This window comes from Caloenas nicobarica, chromosome 11 (genome assembly GCF_036013445.1).
Source record: "Caloenas nicobarica isolate bCalNic1 chromosome 11, bCalNic1.hap1, whole genome shotgun sequence".
NCBI classification, from domain to species: Eukaryota; Metazoa; Chordata; class Aves; order Columbiformes; family Columbidae; genus Caloenas; species Caloenas nicobarica.
Window position 1 is genome coordinate 6,746,983 of NC_088255.1, and position 24,165 is coordinate 6,771,147.

Genomic DNA, 24,165 nt, shown 5'->3' on the forward strand with positions numbered 1-24,165 from the left:
AGTCCTCAGCACAACATAGCTTCTCACCACTGTCCCCCCAGGAGGGCTTGACATCACCTGTCTCGGTTTCCTTCCTCCCTTCCCACAGGGAATACCCTGCATTTTGGGAGGGGGCAGCCGGATGCACCCAGCCTCCTCTCTCTCATCTCACCCCACTGAGCATGAGGTGATGTTAAGCTGTTCTCAGCTGGGCACAAGAGCGGAGAGGGGCATGGGCGGCCAGGGTGAGCCGAGCAGGCGAGGTGGCCACATGGGCAGCCGGGCGGCTGTGAATCCCTCATGGGTGCTGGATAACGGGGTATTAGTCATATCCGCTCGTGCTGAACAGGTCCGGGCAAGGTGCAAGAGGAGCTCAGCTTGGGGACAGAGTGACTGCGGGGCCAGGAGGGGAGGTGGGCACCTGCCTCCACCCCAGGCTGGGGGCTGCAGGCACAGCCCGGCCTCACAGGCAGCAGCAGGGGACTGGGGTGGCCCCAGTGGACATGGAGCTGCTCATGGGGCTGGCGAGCCACAGCCACCACCTTGTTTAGCGTCATTAATGCCTTCACAGACACCCAGTCCCCCTTGAGGTCACCATGATCTGTCCTTTCAGGGGCTGGGGCCCCTATAGACCGATGGGCAAAAGTCCCAGAGCCTTGTCCCCCATAAACCAAAGCGCTGGCAGGACACGCCGCATCGCTCACTCTCATTACAGCTTTCATCAACGGCTTGTTTCCAATCCAGCTTGCATGGAGGAAATGATGAGAGGTGGTAGTGGCAGCAGGAAAACATTTGCAGGGCTGCTGAGGGCAGGATGTGGGGCACAAAGTGAGATCACGCTCACCCCACGGACAGCCTGCACCGCTCAGGGAACGGGCGACATCCCAGCATGGGGTCACGCTGGGTTCAAGAAAGTCGTCAGACCCCGGTGATTAATGAGGTACTGATTTGGCAGGGCAGGTGACGAAGGAGCAGATAGGCAGATCCATCCCAATGCAGGGCTTGGGCAGAGAGATGGGAAGAGGCTAGCTGGAGCTGGGCTGCCTGCAACACCCTTGCTGCCTCCTGGCTCCCTGCAGACCTCCCTCCCCACACAGACAGAAGAGGGGCCTGAGCTCCAGCCCTGAGCTGAACAAGAAAATTACATATATTTACATAAACACACTTTAGTTATATATTTAAAGGGTGTCACGGCAACTATGAGCAGTGTCATGGCCCAACAAAGCCACCAACGCCTGCCAGCACCATGTGCCAAACTGGAGCACCTGGAAGTGGCCCCAACTTTGCTCCTTCACCACCAGTTCAGCCACATGTGCACGAACATCACACTCCTGAAAAAACAAGGGGCTCAAAGGTGGCAAACAGACTGGCATGGCAAAGCCCAACACCCCTTGGCTCACCAACATCAAGACAGCTCTTGGACTTGCAGGCTCTACAAATAATTTTATTGAAATTTAACAAAAGTGGACAGATGCACTGGGAGGCAGAGGAAGGACCATAAATAGTGTATGTTTCCCAAACCCACGCGCTAAAGGAGCAAGGAGCCTAGTGTTGGTGAGTACGGTTTGGCTACACATTCACATGGGAAAGCACAACGTTGCACAGAAATCGTAAAAAAAACCCCCGAAACAACAAAAACAAAAAAAAACCCAACTGAAAGGAAAACTTCCCTTTTTTGTTTTTCTTGCTCCAACACCACAGTGGACACAGATACTATTTACAGCGACCTTCACATTTTTAAGATCACTCCAGGTGCTCCCAAGGCCCTGCTGCCGCAGGAGGCCTGGAGGCTGGCGGAGGGGAGGGGGTCCGGGGGGCTGGCAGCTCGGGGGACCAGCCTGGGAAGAAGCGGGGCAGGACGCAGCTTGTTGGCAGCCTGGGAAGGGTCGCTGCCACTCCAGTGACACGGTGGGGCAGGAGAAGGAGTGTTTTTTTGGGGGAAGCATGTTTGACACCCTGGGGGAAGGGTGGGCAGCCTGCCAGGGAGGACAAAAGCATCCTCGCTAAGCCGGTCTCAGTCTCTGCTCCCCCTGGGGTTCAGGCCCTGCCTTCTCAGCCAGTTTTTGGCTGGTATCCAGGGAAGGGGCTCCCGTCAGGGCAGGCAAACAGCACCGGCCCCCTCCCCACTCCTCCTCTGCCTTCCACCCGAGGTGGGTTCTGTGCAGCTTCCTGCACTCTCAGACAGCCCAGCCACGGCTTTATCTCCTCTTGCTGGAGACAGCAGCTCCTGCTCTTCTCCAGAGCCCTAAGGATGCCCTTCCCAGTGAGATCCGGACCAGGAGAAACTCAAGAGCAGTTGGTGCGAACAAGAAACACTTCAGTGGCGGACTGGGTTAAGACAAGACTTTCAAGAAAGCAGGAGAACAAAAGATGTCAAAAGAAGTGCCCAGCATCACAGTGTAAACGAGCTCCCTGACGGAGCCCTGCTTCTCTGCTCGGCAGCAGCCAGCACATCCACTTCATCCTCCGTGCTCGCTCCGGTCAATGGGAACAGCGGGTGGGGGGACACGGAGGGAAGAGGTGGTGACAGGAAGACAGCAACAGCCACGCCACTGTTATCTCCCCGGAGCTGGGAATGTGGCCCCACGCCCGGGCAGCTCTCAGCGGGCGTGGGGATGGATACATCCAACATAGACGCCGACAGGGCTGGCGGCCAAGTACCAGCGGCTTAAATTAAAAATCGAGGTAGCGAACGTCTGAAGTGCTTAGAAAGTAAATAAGTTGTGGGACGAAAGAGGAGGAAAGCCGAGCCGGCTGCTGCAGGGAGCAGGCTCTGACCCAGGATAAAGCTGTGCCCGCTGCCCCATGGCCGGTCCTCTGCCACTCACCTGCTCCGGGGCAGCCAAGCAGGGTGGCACTGGCTCCTAGCACTGGCAAGGGGCAGCACGGGTCAGGCCTTTCCCCGGCCCTGTAGCAGCTGGCTTGAGACCCCGGGGCCCGTGCGCAGGGGTGAGAGGTTTTTTGGTGCTGCCACAGCAACCTCAACCTTCTCAAGCAGGAGGAAAGAGGAGAAAAGAGCAGGACCTTCAGAGACAGAGCAGAAAGCCTCCCTTTAAAGTGCATCGCGTTTCTCCTCCTGCTGCCAGCTGGGACATGGGAGGAACTGTAGTTCACATCGCCAGGGAGATTTCCAAGCCAGGGCAGGCACACCGACCGATTGTTTTTGGGGGACAGGGAAGGAAGAGATTATTTCCTTCCTGCTCGGCTCTGTCAAGGCCCACCCCACCAGGAGGTAAGTTCAGGACGAGAGCAGGGGGTGAGGATGTTATGAGGCGCCTTGCCCAGCAGCCCGGCCCCGCAGCGGGTGAAGGGCAGTGCTTGGCAGGAACCAGCTTGCTAATGGGGGAGGTGAGTCCACTGCAGAGCTGGGGACCTCGCTGCCACCAGCAGCAGCCTCAGACCACACAGATCTCCTGCAGGCAGAGGGGGTGCAGGCAGCAGTGAAGCCAAACTCCTCAGAGCCACCGTAAGCGGGGAAACGTACAGCGGGAAGAGACTGAGGTCCAAGATAGCAGCATCTGATCCCTGTCCCCTTTCCCAGGGGAGCGCAGCAGCCAGCTGAATGTGCTTCAAGACCCGCCCTTCTTGGCCTTCGCCCTCCATCGACAGACCCACCCTAGGGAGCATCACGTAACACCCGTGTCAAGCAACACACCGCACCACTGGCCATCAAACCACTGGGCCCCAGGGGTCTCGGGGCCCCGGGCAGCGCAGTACCATGCCCTGGCTCTCCTTGGGCCGCATACCTGAGAAGCAGGGACTCCTCCAGTGAGAAGTGCAGGCTCGCTCTCTCTTTAACAGCTCAATCACAGCAGCTCATTTGCAGTTCCAGTTACCCATCAAACATCAGCTAGAGGCTACAATAAGTATTAGTCTTCTGACTCAAGGGAGGATGTTTTTAAGCAGTCACTGCACAAGGTCACCCATCTCCTGTGAGGAGCACTAGCCAAGCCCAGCCTGGTCTGCTCCGTCCTGCCTCGCCTCCAGGCAAGGGGAGAGCCGCCGTCCCCGCTGCGCGCCCAGAGTCCTCCTTGGGTGGGAATACGACTGGGGCCGGTGGGGCAGGGCCTCCCACCTGCGGGCAGCAACGTCTGGCGCCTCACACCTCGCAGATGATCACCGGGAAATCCACGTGAATGCGAGGGTGCTCTAGTTTCACTATGCCCTGAAAGAAGAGTCAGAGACATGAGCAGAGGAGACCACCAAACAATGACCCAAGTCCCCTTGTATGACAAAGGACACCATGCCCATGAGGAATGTGAGTCCGTAAAGCCACTGTGTCACCAGGTACGCGTGAACAGCAGCATGCAAAGTGAAAGCATTTTGTCCTTCGAACTCATCCCTGGAGAGCCAAGGGAGGCATGCTTGGCTGCCACACACGGCGGGTCTGGAGCTCAGCAGGGCGAGAAAGGAGGGAGCTGCTCTGCCAGGCACTGCCCGTGCAGCAGCTGGTGCGTGACTGGCAGATATTGGCCGTCTGGGCTTTTCATCCGGCACCTTTCATTCACGGGATTTAAAAGAATGAAAACAGCTCTCTGAGAGCAAGCAGCCAGGGCAGCTGGCGCACAAGAAAAGCAGCTTTCTATCCAGAGGGGAGGCTGCTGAATACACGCTCCCTCCATGCCAGCTACAGGCAGCTTTCCCATGCTCCGTCCAAGCCTTCTCCTGTTACAGCAGCTCCAAGAGGACCCGCTGGCAGGTGGGGGGCTGGGCGTGGAACAGGGGCTTGGGGCTGGGCCTGCGCTCGCAGAGCCAGAGAAAAACCTGGGCTAGCAAAGGGCTACTTAGTGCCGGTATCTGCTCTCTCCACTCTCTCAGCTGAGACTTCCAACATCCACGAGGGCCAGGAGACAGTCCCACAGCCCAAACCTGCCCCTGTGAGAACAACAGCCTGGGAAGCAGTGCTAAATCCTTCCCCGCAATGACCTGCACAGCGCTCAGAGGGGTCCCATCCTGCCGGGGGGGGCTGCTCACCCCTCAGAGCACACCAACAGCTCACCCCAGGTGCTCATTAGAGCCCTGCCTGTCTGCTTACTTAGGAAAGGCTCCTGCAGGGTCTCTCTCCAACCCTGGTTTGATCCTCCCTTTTCTCCATTTATGCCCCCAGAAACTTCCGTACATGCAGGCTGTCCTTCTCCTGCACCAAGACTCTCAACTGGTGTCCCAGTGCCTGCCCAACTTCACCCCAGATGCTCAATTTTAAGAGAAGACTTTTGCACAGAGGTGCAAAATGCACAGCTGTCAACACCACTGCCACTACCGAGTGGCCTGGGGGGAGATGTGTCCTCATGTCAGCAGGTGATGGTCGTTGGCTGCTGCTCCTGAAGCCAGGGCCTGGCCCTCTGCAACAATGTCACACTGGCTGAGCAAGCGCAGCACCCCACACCTTGGGGAAGGTGGTCAGTGATGGGACGCTATGGCTGTGCAGGGCTGCCTGGCACTCTGCGTCCCATAACACACACCCAGCTGAGCAATATTCCCCAGCCTGGCAGCTCTAAAGGGCTGGGACAATGCTTCTCTCTGGCAAGGGGGATTGGAGAACGTCACTAGCTCTCTCTCTCCTGCCACAGCCTCACTAGGTGACACGGGTATGAGCCAGGACGCACAGGGGCCACGGCTCCGAGGCAGAAGTTGAGGGGGAGCAGAAAGCCTTCACCTTCCTGGCAAGAAGATGCCCTGAGGGAGAAGGCCCATGTGCAGGAGCTCCCACAAAGCCAGGGCTTCAGCTATCACCATGGCGCTTTGGCACTCACTTTCCCACACCCTCCTCCACACGCTACCTGAGGTATCAGGTTCTTGTGGATCCTCTTCAGCTTGGCGCGCTTCCTCCCATTCTTGGTAACGATTGTCTCCTCGTAGAACTCGTGGGCGAGATCCCCATCCTCATCATAGTACATGGAGCTACCGAGAGGAAAGGGGAGGCAGGTAGGCCAGAGCCAGCCCACAGCAGCCGGCTCCCCAGGCAGGGCAGGGCAGGGCAGGGCAGGGCACGCCCGGCCCTCCGAGCCTGCAGGACCGCCCGCTGCCGGGGGCAGCTCCCCCGCCCCCCGGAAGGCCAGGGCCTGTCCCCCCGCCCCGCCGGTGCCGGTGCTCGGACATGCCCGGCCCGACCCCGCGGCGGAGCCCCCACCCCCCGCCCTCTCACCCGCGCCGTGTGAACACGAAGGGGGTGGCGGCGCGCGCGGCCCGCGCCCGGGCCAGGGCCTGCTGCCCGCCGGAGCCCTCGGCGCCGCCGCCGCCCGCCGCCGGGGAGGCGAAGGGCCACAACCCCCGCGACTTGGAGCCGCTGGCGCCCATGGCGGCGGCGGGGGCGGCGGGAGCGGGGCCGGGGGGGGAAGCGGCCCGGAGCCGCCCGGCGACGACGACCGAGCGCCTCCCTGCGTGCGGCGCTGCGCTGCGACACTTCCGGCGCCCGCGATGGCCCCGGACGTGACCCCGGAGGGCGGAAGCGCCTGCATCACGTGAGACCGGCGCGGAGCGTATGCTCCTTCCTGCCTGGCGGGAACCCTAGGGCCGTGGGTTCGAGCCCCGTCGCCGCCTAATACCATGTGCCAGGACCCACGGCCCAAAGGCACGGGGGGCTCCTCGTGGCCCTTCCCACCCCATCCCGTTCCGCTCCACGGGCCAAGGACACACCACAAGCCAGACCTCATCACCCAAATGCCTTTATTAGTGCTCAATGCCCTGCTTCCCCCCAGGAACACTTGCTCCCCTGAAGACATCCACTCCCCTGGGGACACTCACACTCCCTGGGGACACTCAATTCCCCAGGGGCCACCCACTCCCTGGGCCAGCCCCATGGGGGCTGCAACAGCCCAGTGGGTCCCGGGGTGCCCCTCTCCACCCCCCCTCCTCGGTGTCCCACCCGCCGGTGGGCGAGGGTCCTGGCGTGCTGGCTGGCCACTGGCGCGGCTGGCGCGGTCACCCCGGTGTGAGCGTGGCCAGCGCCTCCTGCATCTTCTGGCGGCAGCGGGCGTAGCGGTGCCGCAGCTGGCGCACGTGCTCCTCCTCCTCCCGCTGCAGGATGCGCAGGAAGTTGTGCAGCTCCGGCAGCGTGAAGGCGTCCCACTGCGGGCACGTGGGCTGCCATCACAACAGGGACGTGGTCCCCCCCCGCCACGGCCACGTCCCCTGGGGGGTGTGGGTGTGGGTCCCCTCCCCGTCCCTGTACTCACATTCACCTCCCCGGTCTCGTTCTCCTTCAGGACAAAGCTCAGCACCTTCTCGCTGGGACCGGCCAGCAGCCGCAGCCGCAAAGGCTGCTCCTCGTCGGCCAACTTCCGCAGGTACACTGCAACAGCAGCCACCCGTCACAGGGGGACACCCCCACGGGGACACTGCCATGGTGGGGACACCACTGCCACAGGGGACACTGCTGCTAGAGAGATGCTGCCACTGTTGAGATATCATCACCATGGGGGACAACACTGCCACCAAGAGGGATGCCACAGCTACAGGGATGCACCCCATGGGGGTACTGCTGCCGGGGGAAGCTGCCACTATGGGGACACCATTGCAAGGGAGGACACTACCACTGTGGGGGACACCACCACCCTCGGGACATCACCACCACAGGGTCACTGCTGCCCAGGGGAAGCTGCCACCACAGGGACACAGCCACTACTACAGGGACAGGGCCACCCCAGGGCACTACCTTGCTCATCCTTCTCAGACCTCTCGAAGAGGGCGAACTTGCGGGGATTGTCGATGACGGTGAACTTGCGGAGGAGGGCGTCGATGACCTCGCTGGCGCGAGTGTGTGAGAAGATGTGCAGGTGCTTGACGGTCCCCTTGGGCAGGTAGAAGGACGTGCGGCGCTTCACGCCCTGGGTGCGCGGCCCCGACCGCCCCGCCTGCAGGGAGGGGACCCGCTTGGTAGCCGGCACCGAGACGGGGCGCACCAGCTTCAGCTGCACCTTGATGAAGCCGGTGTAGGAGCCGTCCTTGTTCTGGGAGACACCAGGGTGGGGGGAAGCATGTGGGTGAGTGGGGCCAGGGCAGGGTGCTGTGACCACCCCCCCAGCCCCACGCTGGCCCCGTACCAGGCTCATGAAGAGGTTGCTGTTGATCTGGCTGTTGTACTCCTTGATCCGCTGCTCCACCTGCGCCTGGTCCAGCTCTGTCTTCTCCCACTCGCTGGGCTCATCCTGCACGACAATGGCTGGGCTGTAGCAGCACTGTGGCTGGGGGGGACTGCTCTGCCCGCCCCAGCATCCCGCTGTCCCCCAGCCCTCCCCAGAACACCAGCTGACACACGGGCGGGTGGTTGCACAGAGTTGCATCAGCCCAGCTGGCGCTTAGTGGGGCCGTGTCGGGGAAGCACAGCTGAGCTCATCACAGCCCCAGCCCTGCTCCAGGGACACCAGCACAGACAGCAGCACTGCCACCAGCCACCCCCCCAGCCCTCATCCTCAACCCCATCCCCTGGGCCACAAGGATAGGTAAACCTGTTGCAAAGACATCTGGGGGCCGGGTGTTGCCTCCCAGCACCCCAGATCAGAGAGGAATCCCCGAAGCAGAGTGCCGGCAGCTGCCAGCCCGGCACCAGGGCGGTGGGGCAGGCTGGGTACCCATGGGGACGCCCTGGGATTCAGGGTAGGAGGGCAGGGCCAGGCTGGGGGTGCAGCCCGCCCATGCTGCCGGCACCCCACTTCAAAGTGCCAGCCCTGCACAGCGGGAACCCAGGCATCCTGGCTCGGTGTCCCCGCTGCTGGCACCCACTAATGAGTATTTACATCGTGCTGCGGAGCTGCGCGTGTCCCCACAGTGCCGTGGGGCTGGGGAGCACCCGGACCAAACAGCCGCCCCACGGCATGCAGCCTCTGCCAGATACTGCTGGGGTCCCCACGGGAGGGGGGCGGCTGTGAGGCTGCCCGAAGGGGGCTCACCCTGGCACCCCCAAAGCACTGTCCACCCCGTCTGGAGCAGCTGCAGCCCCGGGAGGCCGTGGGGCTGCCATGCCAAGCGGCAAAGCTCCACTCGCCCCACAGCACCACGTCCAAGTGGACAGGGCCACCCTGCCCCACAGGATGACCACACTTTCCCTCGCACTTGCCCCACAGCAGGGCCATCCCCATCTCCAACACAGGACCGCCCACGCCCCGTGTTTTCCCCACGACGGGACAAAAACTGGCTCCACACCAAGCCCACCCTCGCTGCCCCCCAGCACCCTGCCCCCGGGTGTGTGTGGGGGGTGCACTCCTCGGTGACGTCATCCCGTCTCCCATGACGTCACGGCTGGTGGCCCGGGAACCGACCTGGCGGCGGCGCGGGCGGCGGCCGAGGGAGGTGCGGGCGGTGTAGAAGAGCTCGGGCTCGGAGTCGGAGTCCTCCTGGCTGCAGTAGCCGCTGCTGGCCGTGCTGCCCCCCGTGCCCCCCGCGCCGCCGCGCCGCAGCGCCAGTGCCGCCCCGCAGCCCCCGGCCCCGCCGCCCCCCGCCCCGGCCACGGGCACGGACGCGGCGGCGGCGGCCACAGCCCGACCCGCCCGCCCCGCGGCCCCGCGGGCACACGGGCACACCCGGCCCCGCGCCAGCCCGGCCGGCCCGCGGGCTGGGGCCCGGCTCAGCCCGTTCCCGGCTCGGCTCAGCCCGCTCCCGGCCCCGCTCCCGGCTCGGCTCAGCCCGCTCCTTGGCCCGGCTCGGCTTCGCCCGGTCTCGGTCCCTATCTTGGCTCGGCTCAGCACGGTCCCAGTCCTCGTCTCGGCTCAGCTCCGCCCCGTCCCTATCGCGGTCCCGCTCCTTGTCCCGGCTCGGCTCAGCCCGGTCCCTGTCGCGCTCCTGTCCCGGCTCGGCTCAGCCCGGTGCCGACCGCGGTGCTGTCGCGGTCCCGGCTCAGCGCGGTCCCCGTCCCGGCCCCGCCCCGGCCGTGGGGCTGACGCGGGCCGGGGGCGGCGCGGCGCGGTCCCGCTTCCGGCGGTGATTTCACCCGCGCCCGACGCCGCCCGCCCGGACCAGCCGGTGCCCCGGCCCGGCTCAGCATGGCTTGGGATGGCACGGTACGGCACAGCCCGGCGTGGCACAGCAGACGCAGCCCAGGCTAGCCTAGCACCGCTCGGCACGGCACGGCATGGCAAAGCAGAGCACCGCCCAGCCCAGCTCAACACAGCCCAGCATAGCACAGCACGGCTCAGCGCAGCCTGTCATGGCACATCCTGACACAGCACAGTCCAGCATGGCATAGCTTAGCACAGCATGGCTTGGTACAGCCAGCCATGACATGGCCTTACACAGCACAGTGTGGCACTGCCCAGCGTGGCCACCCCTCCAACCCAGGCAGACCCCACATTGGCTGCCCCCCACCCGCGCTCTCCCTCGCAGACACAGGCCAGGCCCTACCACGTTGGTGTCCTTCTCCAGTGCCTGCTCGATGCCATCGTTCTCATCGCCGGTGCCCGGGGGGCCGCTGCAGTCCAGTCGCACCAAGGCCCGGCACCGGTAGTGGCAGGTGAAGCTGCAGTCTGGGGACGGGAGCAGGATGGGGGTCAGCAGGGCCACCCATCCCTTGGCACCCCATATCAGGCTGGTGGGATTTCAGAGTGCTCCATGTTGGGTTCCCACTGGGGCCAGTATCACCACTGGGGCCTGGCCCCAGGTGCCAGGATTGGTGGCTGTGCCAGGGAGGATACTGGTGCCTGCTGGGGCAAGGGCTGATGTGTGGTACCAGTACTGGTGCCCAGTACCCTTGCCTGCACTGCTACTGGTACTGGTACCTAAGTGCCTGGGATGCCACCGTGCCTGGCACCAGCTGCCTGCCACTCTGTGCTGTGCCAAGTGGCTGGTCAGTACCACGGTGCCCACGCTCCCTGCCTGGGCTGAGCAGTGGCGGTGGAATGAGCAGTGCCCAGTGCAGGTGTCTGGTGCCCAGTGGGGGTGCCCGGTATGGAGATGCCCAGTGCCCAGTGAGGGTGCCCAATACCGGGATGCTTGGTGTCTGGTGGGGGTAATTGGTACTGAGATGCCCATGCCTAGTGTGGGTGTCCAGTACCAAGATGCTCAGTGCCTGCTGTGAGTGCCTGGTGCCAGGATGCCCATGCCCAGTGCCAGGATGATTGTGCCCAGTGCAGGTGACTGGCTCTGGGATGCTCAGTGCCACGTGTGTGCCCAGTACCCAGTAGAGGGAGCTCAGTAGTTGGATGCCCAGTGTGTGTGCCCGGTACTGGGATGCTGGATGCCTGGTGCCTGGTGATGGTAACTGGTACCAAGACACCTGTGCCTGCCGTGGGTGCCCAGTACCAGCATGTTCGTTGCCCAATGTGGGTGCCCAGTACTGGGATGCCCACTGCTCTGTAAGGGTGCCTAGTACCAGGACAGCTGGTGAACAGTGGGGGTGCCCACTGCCAGGATGCCCGGTGGTTGTTTGGGGTGCCCGGTAATGGGATGCCCGTGCCAGGTGGGAGTGGTTGGTGCCGCGACATCCTGTGCCTTGTGGCAGGATGCCTGGTGTGGGTGCTTGGTGGCGGGAGGCCTGTGCCCGGTGGCAGGATGTCTGATGGGGGTGCCCGGTACTGGGATGGCCGGTGGGGGCTCCCGATGCCGAGACACTCTGTGCCTGGTGGCGGGATGCCCGGTGGCGGGATGCCCGCTGCCCGGTGGGGGTGCCCGGTGTGGGGAGGCCCGGGGCGCGGCGCGGTACTCACGGCGGCACTGGAGGCTCTTCCTGCCGCCGCCCCAGACGAAGTCCCCGCAGAGGTCGCACCAGGTGTGGAGCCCGCGGCGTCGCGGCTCGAAGCGGTGCCCGGCGCCCGGTGCCGCCGTCAGCCGCGGGTCGGGGTGCGCCCCGGGGCCGGGACCGAGCCGGCGGGCCGGGCTGATGCGCAAGGCGTTGGTCCGCTCCAGACGGCCCCGGCCCAGCCGCGGCTCCGGCTGCAGCTCCCGCAGCTCGATGAGCTCCATGGCCCGGCGGCCGCGGGCGCTGCGCGGCGGCGGGGCGGGGGCCGGCACCGGGGATGGGGCCGGGGCGGGGACCGGGAGGGGCCGCCCCGTCCGGGCACCGCGGGGGAAACTGAGGCAGGAGCGGGGGGGAGCCGCGCAGCGCCCCGGGGTCCCGACCGCTTCCCCCGGTCCCAGCAAGCCCGGCGGGGCGGGCTGGAGGCGGGGATGAGGCTCCCGGAGCCGCTGCTGTGGAAGCGGGGGCCCCGCTCCAGCAGCCCTGCTTGTTCCGCCAACTCTCCCAGGACCGGGGCAAGCCTCGCTCCGTGCCTCAGTTTCCCAGCGGGGAAGGGGTCTGGGGGAACCTCTGGCAGCGGGTGACAAGCAGCCAAAGCCCCCCTGGAAAGCCTCTACACTCGATCTGGCTGCAGCCCCAGCTGAGCAGCCCGGGTTCAGAGTAAACTCCTCTTCCCGAGCCAGGACTGCTCGGCTGGAGCTGCAGCTGGATTGAAATGGTTTCCTGCTTGCTGTCGTGGCTCCTGCAGCAGCAGTGCTGGTACAAAACCTGTTTTGGGGGGTGAAGGGGTCTCAGGCACCCTATCAGAAGAGGAGGTGTACCATCAACCTTTCCCAGCTGTGCTCAGACCAAGGCTCCAGCCCTTCGGCAGCGGCTGCTGTCCAGGGAGAGGTGGGGATGCAGCCCAAGGCTCAGCAGAGATGTAAACCCTGCAGATAGATGGTGGTGGGCAGGGGGCTAAGCCCTCAGTGCTCATGTCACATCAGCTGAGAGGAGGTGGGGGCACTTGTCCCTGCGAGACGGCAGATCATGAACTCTCAAGAAACCCATTTGCTTTCCTACAGCGAGGTGCTCTTGCTAACCACATCCTCTGCCTCCCCCCGCCGCTCTGACAGCAGCCAAAAGATAAGAGAGAGCACAGAGGCCTTCTCAGCCCTTCACTCCCCTGGGTCATGTGCCTCGGCTGCAGAGGGCTTGTCCCTTCTGGTAACCACAGGGGTTACCACACTCTTTTTTTGGGTTCTCTGGGTTTTCTGTTGTTGCAGAGGGAAAAAAGGGCCACACACCCCTCTCCCTGGGTGCAAGGAAGGGGAGGAAGCGGTTCACAGTTTAGCATCTTCAGCTAGGAGAAAAAAAGCAGGAGCTGCGCAGCATTGGGGTGCAGAAGAGGTTTATTGGAGAAGGCTGCGTGGTGGGGAGGTGGGAGAGGGGAAGCAGAGTCTGGGCAGCGCTGCCTGGGGCTGGGAGGATGCAGAAGGGGCTTTGCTGGCTTCTCTGTGGTCATTGGGCTGCACACAGGGGAAACCTCTGCCAGGCCGCCCCGTGGGTCAGATGTCAGTCACTGCTTCTCTTACGGGCTGCCCACTCTCCCCAGCGCCCCAGCCATCAGGTTGCAGGCAGCCTTGTGCTTCTGCCAGTGCTGGACCTGGCATGCCCTGCAGAGAGGAGCACCATCGCTCAGGGGATCTGCCACAACGCAGGGCGCCCACAGCTCAAGCAGGGACACGACAGGGCCCTGTCCAGCCCCACGAGCAAAGCAGTGACAAGGACAAACCCCAGCAGTGCACTCCTCCGGGCGCTGGGGTGGATTTGGCATGGCTGAGCATCAGCCCAACAGGGAAATGGATGCAGCCCCCAGTTCTGGGGTTAAGAGGGTTTAAAGACACGGCTCTAACCAGACCTTGCCAGATGGTTTAGCAGCAGAGATGATTTAATTAATGTCCCAGCTGCCGCATACCGGCCTGTCACCCGCACCCACAGAGCCACAGGCAATTTTTTCCTCCTCTCCTGCCCCATTAAGGTGCAGGGGAGGGAGACAGTGTCACCACGGGAAACCCAACTCATGGCTGCTGTTGGTGTGGGCACCTGACAGCAGCGACACAGCACTCACCAGTATCTCCTCCACTAATGTCCCAGCACATCAGCCCCACCATAAGATTTGGAGAGGTACATGGCAAGTGGAGAGCCAGCAGTGGGACCCCTAGCCTCCCTTGGCCCTTTCACAGCATCCTCTGGTGAGGTGTGTGGCACTCTGAGGAGCAGGGGGCACCGAAAGGCGGCAGGGGACACCAGGGTGCTGCAGGGGACACTGGGGGGTGGCAGAGCTCCCTTACCGTGTGCAGTACCACTCGTTCCGGCAGCGAGAGCACCGCTTGGCTGCCTCCACACCACACACCCTGCATCGGGGCTTGTCAGGGGCGAGAGCCTCCATCATGTCCAAGCTGTAGGTCTGTGCCCACCTGTGGTGGGCAGAAATGGGGTGAGGCTGCTCACTGTGAACAGCTGACAAGCGACGAGCTGTCCCTGCTGCGCCCTGCCACTGAGGGGACATCCCCAGCCAGTACCACAGACCGCTCTGTCCTCCCAGTGCTGAGCTCCAGCCCCTGCTAATGGGAATACTGTCTCCACTGGGCATCCTGTGTGCATGTGCCAGGGCCTTACCTGCGTGCCTGGAGCTTCAGCTCCTCCTCGGTGGGGCTGAAGACGTGCTTCACCTGGTGCTTGGCAATGGCCTCCCACTTCCCTGCGTTCTTCTTGAGGATGTGGTCCCGGATGACGGGAACCTGGTGGGAAAGGCAAAGTAGGAGGAAGGGGTGCGCACAGCCAGACTGAACACGCTGTGGTACAGAGGCATTTGGGGGACGGGGGTGCAGCCAGCCCTGGGCACGAGGTGAAGACACAGGGAATGAGGGTGTGCTTTTGGGTACATGGAGTGGACAGATCCACTTGCCAATGAGTGTTCAGGTGAAACAAGGTAAAACCACAGGGTCCAATTGGGAGTGAGAGTCCAGCCCTGAGGCTGGGGCTCCCGAACAGAAAGTCCTGGGATCTCAGTGCCCTGCGTGCCGACAGCAGCATGAACCCCATGCTCCAGAGCCGTTTGCCTGAGCAGATTTTTTCCACTCGTCACTTCCCCGAAGAATAACACCCAGGGAAGAGCTGGCCAGCACGAAAAGGAAAGCTCCAGCCAAAAGTGGCGCAAGGAGTTCAGGCTCTGGAGAGGATGATGCTGCTTCAAACAGCGTTGCCTTCTCCAGCAGAGTAAAAATAGCCAGGCCTGGAAGGGAAGGAGGCTGCTCTGGGAGCAGCCAAATGGAAAAAGGCCTTTTCAAAGCTTGGCTCGGCGACAGGGAGTGAGTTCACCGCTTTCTGAGTGGAGCAGGGAGCCCACGTGTGTTCTTCCCGCTGGCTCCCCCCTGCCCACCCGCCAGGCTCAGCCCCAGCACTTGGCGGAGGTGGGAGCAGCACCATCACAAACACAGAGCTCAGCAGAAGGGAAGCAGCCTGGGTGAGGGCTGGATGAGGTTCCCAGCATGGCAGCTGCTTGTCCATGCCCCACCAACATGCTGGCAGTTGAGGGACACAGAGCGAATCCACAACCACCTCTGTCCTGTTGCCATCCGCAGCTGCTCGCCTTGCTGGTCTGCAGCCTCCCCCAGCCCCAGCTCCCAGCTCCCAGCATGGGCTGTGCCCCCGGCTCAACCGCAGCCGGCACCAGCCAGAGCACATCACCCTTCTCTGGGGCCATGGGGTCAGCCACGCCGGGGGGAGCCTGGTCTCCCTCCCCACAGCACAAGCGGCCACTGCCCGATCTGCCCATTCGCTCCGTGGCGTGGAGCCCCTGCAGCTCCAGCGTTGGGAAGAACCTCTGCTCTCCCCTCAGCTGCCTCTTTGCACATCTGCCCACACACACAGTTTCTCACCCCAGCTCACAAGAAGGCAATAGAAACACTGCTCCAGCCGTTACCACCCCACAGATTAAAAACCCTAAGGAGCCTATGCTGTTTGAAGACTCTCAGAGCCCAGCTCCTGAGCCCCAGCTGGGACCAATTTGACTCTGGCCTCTGCCACCAGACCTTGGCCTCCCTCTGTACGCAGTGTGCCAAGCACCCCCGGGACAGGGCTGTAACAAGGACTCGTTACTGGGGAGTCCAGAATTCAGCAGGAAAACACTGATAAATGCTAAATAAAGAGTTAATTGTCAAAACAAGCCAGGGGTTGTCTCTGCTCCACGCAGCCACCACCCCAGGGACTCAATGCAATCTGGAGAGCTGTTTATAACCCAGCACTTATGCCTTTAGATGCAAGTGCTCGGCCACTGCTGCAGCAGGACAAGGGTCTCATGTCATCCATGGACAATTTTGCTGGCAATAAGGGTATAACTGTGAAATGAGTGCTTGCTTGCTTTACCAGGGTACCACCTCTCCAGAGCTGAGCTTGGTGGGAGGCAAAGGAGGTAGGGAGCTATCAGGCTCAAAGTAGAGCAGCTGGAGAGGTGGAGGAAGAGCCACAGGATACCTGCTCCAGGATGAGATCCTTTTTGGGGGGAGCTGGCTCTGTCACTGCGAGGTGGCTCAGAAATCTCTGCATCTCCACCAGGTTGGGCAGCTGGTCAATAAGGATGTCCGTCAGGAATGCACGAAGCTGTGGCCATGGAGGGGAAGAGAAGAGTGAACGGAAAGGGGTGAAGACAAGGGAGCCAGGGCTGGGGAAGCAGCATGGCAAGAGCAGGGATCTATGAGGCACTGGCAGGATGACTCAAGGGGCTCTCATGAGGTACACTTGCAAACACAAGCTTTGCTGCTGCTGGCACAGTGACAGACCACGCTGCACTCCCACCACTGGCTGCTGGGAGCCCACAGCAAGGACAGGGAGAGATGCCCATAGGTGCCAAATGCTGGCAAGGTCCTACTCTGTGCTGCAGGGCCCATAGCCTTCGTGATGTAGGGTCCTACCTTGAGGAGCTGGCTCTTGTTGAAGCCATTGAAGCGGTACTTGCGCTGACATTCAGGGCTGAGCAGGAGGTTGAGGAGAGCAAGCCACACCTGCCCATCGAGTTTGGTCATCTTCACCTGGTCTTCAGGGGGCACCACGTGCCACGTGCCATTCTCAAACTTCTTGAGTTTGCCTGAAGGATAGAAAAACACATCGTTCCAGAGAGAGACAGTGCCACCCAAAGGAGGAGCCCCCAGAGGTTAGGGTGCTGGCCTGCACTCTCTTCCTCGCTCTGCCCTTCTGCTTCTGCCTGCCTCAGTTTCCCCACCCGTTTGCTTCATGTAGCAGCCTTAGCAGCCTTCTTGGTACCGAGACAATATATTAGCACGAAAAGCATAAAGAATATGTATTAAAACAATAGGGCCTTGGCAGGAATGGAAAGATCCCTGTGATGTATCACTCTGTACTTGGCCAGGAGTGTAGAGCGCTGGTAAAAGGTGGGGGAGCCCATGCTGCAGCAACGGTGTCTGGAGAGGCACATTCAGGGGTATCAGCATGGCCAATATCTGATCTTCTGAAGGTTCTTCTGCCCGTGAAAGCCAGAAGTAACATGAATATAACAGAAGCGACAAAACAAGCTCCAGGAGCTACTGTGCTGCTCTGGGAGGTGAAGGGGGATGTAAACCTGCATCTGCCCAGCCTGGAAATGCCTTTGCACTCATGTTTCTTTCCAGTCCCTCCCTCAGGGCCCTGGATCAAAGCTCCCTCTGACACCCCCAGCACACAGGCAGAGAGAAGGGATGTGTTTCCTGGCCGGAGGAAGGAGGAAAGCTCCCACATCCAGCCGAGCTCCTCTCGGCAGGCGCAGAGCCGCGTGTTTCCCAGCATCTCTTCCTCCCCTGCCCGCGCTGTGACCCCCTGGTGCCGGGCTGGGGAGGGGACCGCGGGTTCCCACGCCCCAGCTTTGCCTCAGCACTGCTCAGAGGCAGGCGGTGGGGAAGTTGGTGGGCTTGGGGGTATGCCTGGCCCCAGAGGTGCAGGAGGCAGGGCTGATGGTGCAGGCGACAGCCCGTGGGCACAACCTGATCAGAGGCATTCAGCAAGAGTGAAGCTCAGCAACCAGCAGCTTCAGGGCACTTGCTTTGCTGCCTGGGACTGCCCACAGAACCAAAGAATCACAGAATGTTAGGGATTGGAAGGGACCTTGAAAGATCATCTAGTCCAATCCTCCCGCCAGAGCAGGAACACCTAGGTGAGGTTACAGGGGAAGGCATCCAGGCGGGTTTTGAATATCTCCAGAGAAGGAGACTCCACAACCTCCCTGGGCAGCCTGTTCCAGTGTCTGTCACCCTCACTGTGAAGAAGTTTTTTTCTCATATTCAAGTGGAACCTCCTATGTTCCAGTTTGCACCGATTGCCCCTTGTCTTATCGTTAGTTGTCACTGTGAGAAGAGTCTGCTCCACGTCTGCCTCCAGCTCTGAGCGCTGTCCCAGAAAGGTGCAGACAGGCTGGGGCTGGCATGCTGGTCTTTCTGCGTCCAGGACAGGGCTCCGCAGAGGAGCAGGTGGGGCTGGCAGACATGCTTACGCTCCTGCTCCCATCCTGGCCATGATCAGCCCAGAAGAGATACAGCCCTGGGGAGGATCGGCTTTCGGGAGTGCTGCCGGGTCCCCAGCCCAGCTGCGCGGCAGCTGCTTTCGAGCAGAACAGCTTCAGGCAGGGAGCACTAGAGAGGGGGCCAGAGGGGCGAGTTGAGGGGGAGCAGGTTTCTGCAAGGGCTCCTGTAGCAGATTTGTCAGTGGCTGCAGGTCCCAGCACCCCACCACAGCACCACGGGTGCCACGGGCCATGACCCGTACCTGCTTGGCAGCAGCTCCAGGGGCAATGCTCCACCAGCTCGACAAGGAGGCAGGGCAGGTTGTGGGTGTTCAGCATCCGTGTCAGCGCGCTCAGGGGCAGACTGGAGATATGACAGAAAGGGTGAACTGGTGCGGGCAGACAAATGACAGAACAAATACAAACACTCCCTGAAGGAACTGGGAGAGACAGGAAAAAACCCATGATCTGGGTTTGCACTAGTACCATGGAGCAGGGTGGAGTGCTGCTGTGTTTGCCCCCTGGGGTGCAGTGCCACTGCCACCACGGACACAGCCAGCTGCTGAGTGGGGTCCAGGCACCCACAGGAATCTCAACCGGAGAGCTCAGCATGTGTCCTCTGCTGGTCTTGGGTACCTACCTCTCCACCTGGTCGGTGATGAACCGCAGCACGGACAGAGCTTTCAGGGAAATCTCAAACTCCATTGTCTCCGCCTGCTGCTGCAGCTCCTGTGGAGGGACATGTGCAGCCTCAGGATTTCAGGCCCCATTTCCCGGGAGCTGCAGGGAGGCAGCCTGTTGGCTGCACATCAGTAACCACAGACTGGGGAGGAAACCAGAGCCCTGCAAAACCAACTCTGCTTCTCATATCGACGGTGCCAGGGCAGCCACAGAAGTGCTTGCAGCCCACTGTTGCTTGTCTCTCATCTCCCTAGCCCTAACAGCTCATGGGTGTCCCCTGCACAGGGACACCCCCTGGAAGAGGCCAGTCCCAGACCACTTCTCGCTCCCCTTCTGGGATCATCTTGTGGCCCACGATCCTGTAGAGACCTGGGAGGCTGAGGGAGAGAGGAGCTGCATCATCAGCGGAGGAATCAGAGGAGGAGGGAGAAACTTGGCCCTGGAACAGCTGCAGTTCTACATCCATCCCTCCTGGATCTGCCTCTCCTCCAGCTAAAATATCTGCCTGTGGTTACCCTAGCTTGCAGCTACGCCACACTCTCCAGCCACCCGCCCTCCTCCCCTTCCCAGGAAGCATGGACACCCCGTTCGTCCCCCACATGCTCAGGCCAACAGCCCAACCACGCTCTGACTCAGCCTCTTCTGAGGCTGAGAGGTGCCAAGTCCTTTTCCCTGGCCTGGGCAGAACTTCGCCTCCTCACTCCCAGGCGCTCAGCAGCTCACATCAGCGCTGACCTCAGCAACTCATATTTCTCTAAAGCGACACTGCAACAGTTCCCTTCCAAATTCCTGTGGTAAGAAGCCCTGCACTCCTCGTGCTGGTGCCCCACATGCTATTCAGAAATCCGCCTGGGATCTTCCCCCTGCCGCCTCCCTCTCCAAACTCTTTCAGTGAGGCTGTTTCCTACAGCTCCTCTGGGTATCCAGACCTAATCTCTGCTGCCTTCAGCCAGGGACCATCTTTTGCCTGTGCTTGTGGGGGACAGCAGAACAGGTCCTGCTGCAGGGGTTATCACCATACACAGTCACAAAGGACAACAGGCTCTACAGGACGGGAGAGAGCAGGAACAGCTTTTTCATAGGGGGTTATTGTATGCAGAGTCAGGAGGGGCTGGAATGAATCAGAGGAAACCAGGCTACTTGGGAGACGAGCGCTTTTTAGAACCCCATTGGCCAGAAAAAGCTGGCTTTTTTTAAAACTTGAGCCATGTCAAAGCATTAACAGACACCTCCTTCCCTTCCCCAGCTGGGAAAACATTTCCTGGAAAACATCTCTATTGTGCTCCAGAGCCCTCCACTTCCTTCCTTTTCTGGAAGAGAAGCACGTGCTGGGGCACCAAGCCAAAGGATGGAGGCAATGTGGGGAGGTACGGCCAAGCTTGCAGGCTGTCACTTTAACCCCGCTTCTCCAGACACTCCTCGAGACGTGCGCAGCTTAAGGAGAATTCAAGGTGCTGAGAAGCAAAGTTGCAGAAGCAAAGAGTGCTCCCACACTGGGAAGGTGCATGTGACAGCCCTGAAACACCTGACTGGGAACAGCTACAGGCTGATCCCGACCAGCACAGAGAGGAGGTATTTCTCAGAGATCCAAGGAAGCTCGGGGGAAACACATTAGAATAATTCCTAGTTGTCTTATACGTTGGTTCAGGGAGGGATCCCTCTCATGGTTAACCCTGGCTGGCTCCGGCTGCAGCCTGAACTAAGGTGGTTTCACAAGCTCTGGGGAGACATATGCACACAGCTTCTAAGAGCAACAGCAAATAGCCAAACCTCTGTACCAAATAGTTTGTGTAACTGGCAACTTCCCAGCATCCCCCGACTCAGAGTGCCAGCTCAGACCGTGTCCTGCAGGTAGCCCCAGGCTGGCACTGTCACAGGTGAGGACAAGAGAGTGGCTGCGGGCTGGAGGGAGGCGGGTGCAGCTGCTGACCCAGCTGAGCTGCTGACCCAGCTGAGCTGCTGACCCAGCTGAGCTGCTGGCGTGGACAACCACCAGCACCAGATGCCCTCTGAGATGGGCAGGAGGTGCTGGGGCAGCAACCAAAGGGTTCTCTATGGGAAGGGCTTCCTGTGCCTCTTCAGGCAGCACACATCCTCCATCACACATGTCCCCAGTGAGCTACAGGACTTTCTCCTCACCTGCACGGATGAGGGGCTGGGCAGATCCTCAGGACGAAGCTCCACCGGGGTCACTATCTGTCCATTGGTGCTCCGAGCTGCCAGCAGGGTCAGTTTTCGGTGGCAATAATCAATTAAATCCAGAATGCTGTCCCCTGCTGACTCGCAGATTTCCTTCACAACAACAAGAATTTCACAGAGGACCAGGCCTCACAGCCATGGCTTCCCAACCCCAGGGGCTTTACACTGAAAAAAGCAGAACCTGCCTTTTACCTTATAAAAAAACACTGTCTCCAGGAGGTTAATGATGGAGGCTTCATGATGCAGCTATGGGAGGAAAATGGCAAGAGTGAGGTAACAGCAGAGTGGTCACCAGCACCGAGGACACAGGCAATGGGACTGGGAAAAGGGCTCTTCTAAGAAGCTGCTTATGTAGTTGTGGCCAAACACAAGTTAAAGAGCCAAATACAAGCAATGTAATCTTTGAAACAACTCCAGTTCACACAGTTCATACTAATATTTATGTTAACATGCCCACGATGCTACAAGACACTGATGGAGAACCACGCTTACTAGCAGGCAGGGCTCTTCAGGGCTCTGTCTCTGTGCTACAGTGACAGTACAACCGTAGCCCTTGGGCAAGCTGCAGCCCTCAGCGCTGGCATGGAGCCACTGCCTGAGATGGGACAGTGCCCTGCACAGCTGCACTGCTCACAGCCCCTGGGACAGGGCAGACAGCCTTGTCCCAAGGCGGGGAAGCATGAGATAACCACTTCAAGGTGATGCTGCAGACAAATGGCTGCCCAGGGAAGACACCACCTTGCCCTAGTAAGGTGTCACCCTGGACTGAAAATAGGCTAAAGCTTCCAAACCTCAGGCAGATTTCCCTTAGGTCAAGGGCTGCACTGCTCTACAGGGAAGCCAAGTTCCCAAGATCATTCCCTTACCAAGAACAGCCCAAGCAACCACTGCTTCCAGAAGTTCAGTAAGATAAAGCTATGTTTTTCTTAACCCAGAGACACGTAAGCTTGGAGACTCCTCTGGTTATAGAGGTGCCAGAGAAAAACAGTGCTCAGGGGGGCAAATATCCCAGGGTGCTGCTGCCCTAGGAGCAAGGGTGGCACTGGGACGCTGGGAGCTGCAAACCAGGAGCACATCCACCTCCAAAACAAGCTTTTCCCACATCCAGGAGCTCTGGCAAGCCCCCGTGCAGGATTAGGCAGGGGTGCAGCCCTCCATGGAGTTGCGCTCCTCTGGGAGCAGGTCCCTGTCCCTCCTGGGGACAAGGATATGGGCTTGTTGCTCGTGGCTTTGGGAAACCAGGTGCTTCACACTGTGTCACACTGTCCAGCACAGTTTCTCAGCCTGGTGAGGCATAAATCCCCAGCTCTGAGATCTTCTGGGTGAGATTTATTTTTAAGTGTAGCAGTGTCCACCGAATTTCCAGGCTTGTTCCCACTTCCCCCTCTACTCACCACCACGTAGATGGGGAAGGTGCTTCTCGGCTTGAAGTCCTCCAGCCGGCACAGCACAGGAAAGATCTTGTGCTTCCAGATCTCCACGGAGATCAGCTCCCCAATGAGAACAGGAATCTAGACAAGGAAGGGATGGGGGGAGTGAAGCTGTTCAGACCTGTGCCAGAGTGGGAACCAGTTTTCTTGCTACTGCTCATATTTTGGAGTCACTTGAAGGAGGACAGCAGCCTTGGGGCATACAGTCTGTATTCACACTGCTCAGAAATCAACAGCTTTTCCTCAACAGAGAGCTCTTGAGGCTGCAAAGGGGGAAGATGACCCTGAGGAGCTGGGCAGAGCCAGGGCACCACACGTCCCGCTGCAGCCTGGGACATTCTGTGGCTGGGACACCTCGGGCATGGTGCACAGATCCGCAACCAGAGGGCTGGTGCATCAAAGGGACCACAACAACCTCCAGAAACAGAAACCAGCAAGCAAAAATTCCAGTTTGACCTTTAATTTTTTTTTAAAAGCAACACTGGCAAACCACCAAAGTCTTTGCCAGTGATACAGCAGATCCTTCATCATTTTATTCCAAAATTGCACATTGTCCACACGACAAGCCCGGCTCAAGGCTGAAGGCCTGGCATGGGGCTCACTACTGCACCTGAGGAACCTCACCTTGGCGTAGCTGACCAGCAGCTCAGTGAGGAGCTGCTCCTGACCCGCAGAAGCGCTCAGAATGGCGTGCATGTTGAGCTTTTCCACGCACTCGTGCTGCTGAAGCCATCTGCAGGGCAGCCAGCAAGGACATCAGCACCAGAGACCTCTGGCCACTGGCTCTGGGGCTCTGCTGTGCTCCTGGAGGGGCTCCCTCATCCAGGAAAACCTGCTCCTCGTGCCCCCAACTCCAGGAAGTGCCCCAAGCCCACCAGGCACCCCCAAACACCACACTGTCCCCTGAGCCTCTGCTCCCTGGAGCAGCAGCTCCAACTGTGGCAGCCCCAACGCCTGTAGCAACATTCACCATGAGACACCCCACTGGGGACACCCCAAAACTGGTGGTCTTCTTCTCCACGCCCGTACCCCACAGACCCTCTGGGGACACCCCAGGTCTGGACCCCTCCTTGCCTCCCCACGCCACATGGACCCTCCTCTCTCTCCCAGACCTTCCAGGAAGGCTCCAGAATTGGGGTCCCTACTCTCCCTCCATCCTACCTTGACCCTCTGGGGTCACCCCAAAACCAGGGCCCCTCCTCTCTCCCCTAGACCTTCTGTGGATGCCCCCTCACTCTCAGATCTGGGACCTCTCCTCACCCAGAGCCTCTAGGGAGGCCCCAAAAACGGGTCCGTCCTCTCCCCCCACCTCACACAGCCTCAGCGGGGACACCCCAAATTTACAGCCCTTTCTTCGTGCTCCCCACCTAAACACCGGGGACCGGGGCCCTCCCCGCCCACACCCGGTCCCCCCGCACCCCTGCCCGCCGGTGTCCCGCAGCTCGGTGCCCCGCAGCGCTTGCACCAGCGCCTCGGCCTCGGCGGGCAGCAGCGGCGCCGGCCCGGGAGCGGCCATGGCGGCGGCGTCGCTATGGCAACGGGGAGCGCTGGGGCCGCTCTGCCGCCCCCTGCCGGAGCGGAGGAGCCTCTGCGGGCCACTGGCGGCGCGGGGAAGGCTCTGGCGCCCCCTGGCGGCGCGGAGGAGCGACGGCGGCGGCGTGCAGAGCTCTGGGGAGACA

General features: G+C 61.0%; 3 protein-coding genes across 3 annotated transcripts; all 3 read right to left on the reverse strand.

Moving 5' to 3' along the window:
- Positions 1-1,410: 1,410 nt before the first annotated feature.
- Positions 1,411-6,291, reverse strand: TUSC2 (tumor suppressor 2, mitochondrial calcium regulator). The gene is made up of 3 exons (XM_065642916.1): positions 6,125-6,291; positions 5,760-5,880; positions 1,411-4,144 (listed from the first exon to the last, which is right to left on the reverse strand). The coding sequence occupies exons 1-3, from the start codon at positions 6,274-6,276 to the stop codon at positions 4,079-4,081; spliced, it is 339 nt and encodes a 112-aa protein (XP_065498988.1). The 5' UTR covers positions 6,277-6,291; the 3' UTR covers positions 1,411-4,078.
- Positions 6,292-6,636: 345 nt separating this feature from the next.
- RASSF1 (Ras association domain family member 1) lies at positions 6,637-11,871 on the reverse strand. Its single transcript, XM_065642484.1, has 6 exons — positions 11,616-11,871; positions 10,315-10,436; positions 8,022-8,126; positions 7,634-7,928; positions 7,155-7,270; positions 6,637-7,047 (listed from the first exon to the last, which is right to left on the reverse strand). The coding sequence occupies exons 1-6, from the start codon at positions 11,869-11,871 to the stop codon at positions 6,901-6,903; spliced, it is 1,041 nt and encodes a 346-aa protein (XP_065498556.1). The 3' UTR covers positions 6,637-6,900.
- A 1,206-nt stretch (positions 11,872-13,077) lies between these two features.
- Positions 13,078-24,017, reverse strand: ZMYND10 (zinc finger MYND-type containing 10). Its single transcript, XM_065642510.1, has 12 exons — positions 23,905-24,017; positions 23,111-23,219; positions 22,451-22,567; positions 21,249-21,302; positions 20,997-21,149; positions 18,817-18,905; positions 18,440-18,540; positions 16,600-16,772; positions 16,163-16,288; positions 14,306-14,427; positions 13,978-14,103; positions 13,078-13,299 (listed from the first exon to the last, which is right to left on the reverse strand). The coding sequence occupies exons 1-12, from the start codon at positions 24,000-24,002 to the stop codon at positions 13,215-13,217; spliced, it is 1,353 nt and encodes a 450-aa protein (XP_065498582.1). The 5' UTR covers positions 24,003-24,017; the 3' UTR covers positions 13,078-13,214.
- Positions 24,018-24,165: the final 148 nt, after the last annotated feature.